The sequence below is a fragment of the Ailuropoda melanoleuca genome, unplaced genomic scaffold (assembly GCF_002007445.2).
Source record: "Ailuropoda melanoleuca isolate Jingjing unplaced genomic scaffold, ASM200744v2 unplaced-scaffold10921, whole genome shotgun sequence".
NCBI lineage: Eukaryota > Metazoa > Chordata > Mammalia > Carnivora > Ursidae > Ailuropoda > Ailuropoda melanoleuca.
Genome location: NW_023179306.1, coordinates 296 through 1163, shown reverse-complemented (window position 1 = coordinate 1163; position 868 = coordinate 296). Strand labels below are relative to the sequence as shown.

The window sequence follows — 868 nt, the reverse complement described above, 5'->3', positions numbered from 1 at the left end:
TCTGTTGGCCATGAGCTTTGACCGCTACGTGGCCATTTGTGATCCCTTGCACTATGCCACTGTGCTCACCAATGGAGTTATTGCTGGAGTGGGTGTAGCTTTGGCTGCTAGGAGCTTCATCACCCTCTTTCCCCTCCCCTTCCTCTTCAAGAGGCTGCCTATCTGCAGATCCAATGTTCTCTCCCACTCCTACTGCCTGCACCCAGACATGATGAAGCTGGCCTGTGCTGATATCACCATCAACAGCATCTATGGACTCTTTGTTCTTGTATCCACCTTTGGCATGGACATGTTATTTATCTTCCTCTCCTATGTGCTCATTCTGCATTCAGTCATGGTCATCGCTTCCCGCAAGGAACGCCTGAAAGCTCTCAACACTTGTGTGTCACATATCTTGGCTGTGCTTGCATTTTATGTGCCGATGATTGGGGTCTCGGTAGTGCATCGCTTTGGGAAGCATGCCCCACGCTACATACATGTCCTCATGTCCAATGTTTATCTCTTTGTCCCTCCTGTGCTCAACCCTCTCATTTATAGCGCCAAGACAAAGGAGATCCGCCGAGCCATTATCCGTATGTTTCGTCCCATGAAAATGTGACTTTCATGTTTGCTTTTAATATCTGATGTTGACTGTAGCCACAAGTTGTCACCCATGGTGTCATTATCATCATCATCAACATCATTGTATTATCATCATCTTTATATCCTCTATAATAAAATAATATGTAGGGGAAAAGTAAAAGATCAGAAAATGGTTCTGTGAAATAATAGCAAAGAATGATTAGTACATTCAACAAATCTCAGTGGCATTCATTGAGAGGTAAATATTTGAGTCATTAGGTGATTAGAGAACATTTTGCAGAGGAAG

The 868-nt window shown here is 43.9% G+C and overlaps 1 protein-coding gene across 1 annotated transcript; it reads left to right on the top strand.

Moving 5' to 3' along the window:
- Nucleotides 1-4: 4 nt before the first annotated feature.
- LOC100470456 (olfactory receptor 51I2-like) lies at nucleotides 5-598 on the top strand (the record flags this gene model as incomplete). Its single annotated transcript, XM_011233429.2, has 1 exon — nucleotides 5-598. A coding segment is annotated over one exon (594 nt), but the record flags the coding sequence as incomplete, so codon positions are not given.
- Nucleotides 599-868: the final 270 nt, after the last annotated feature.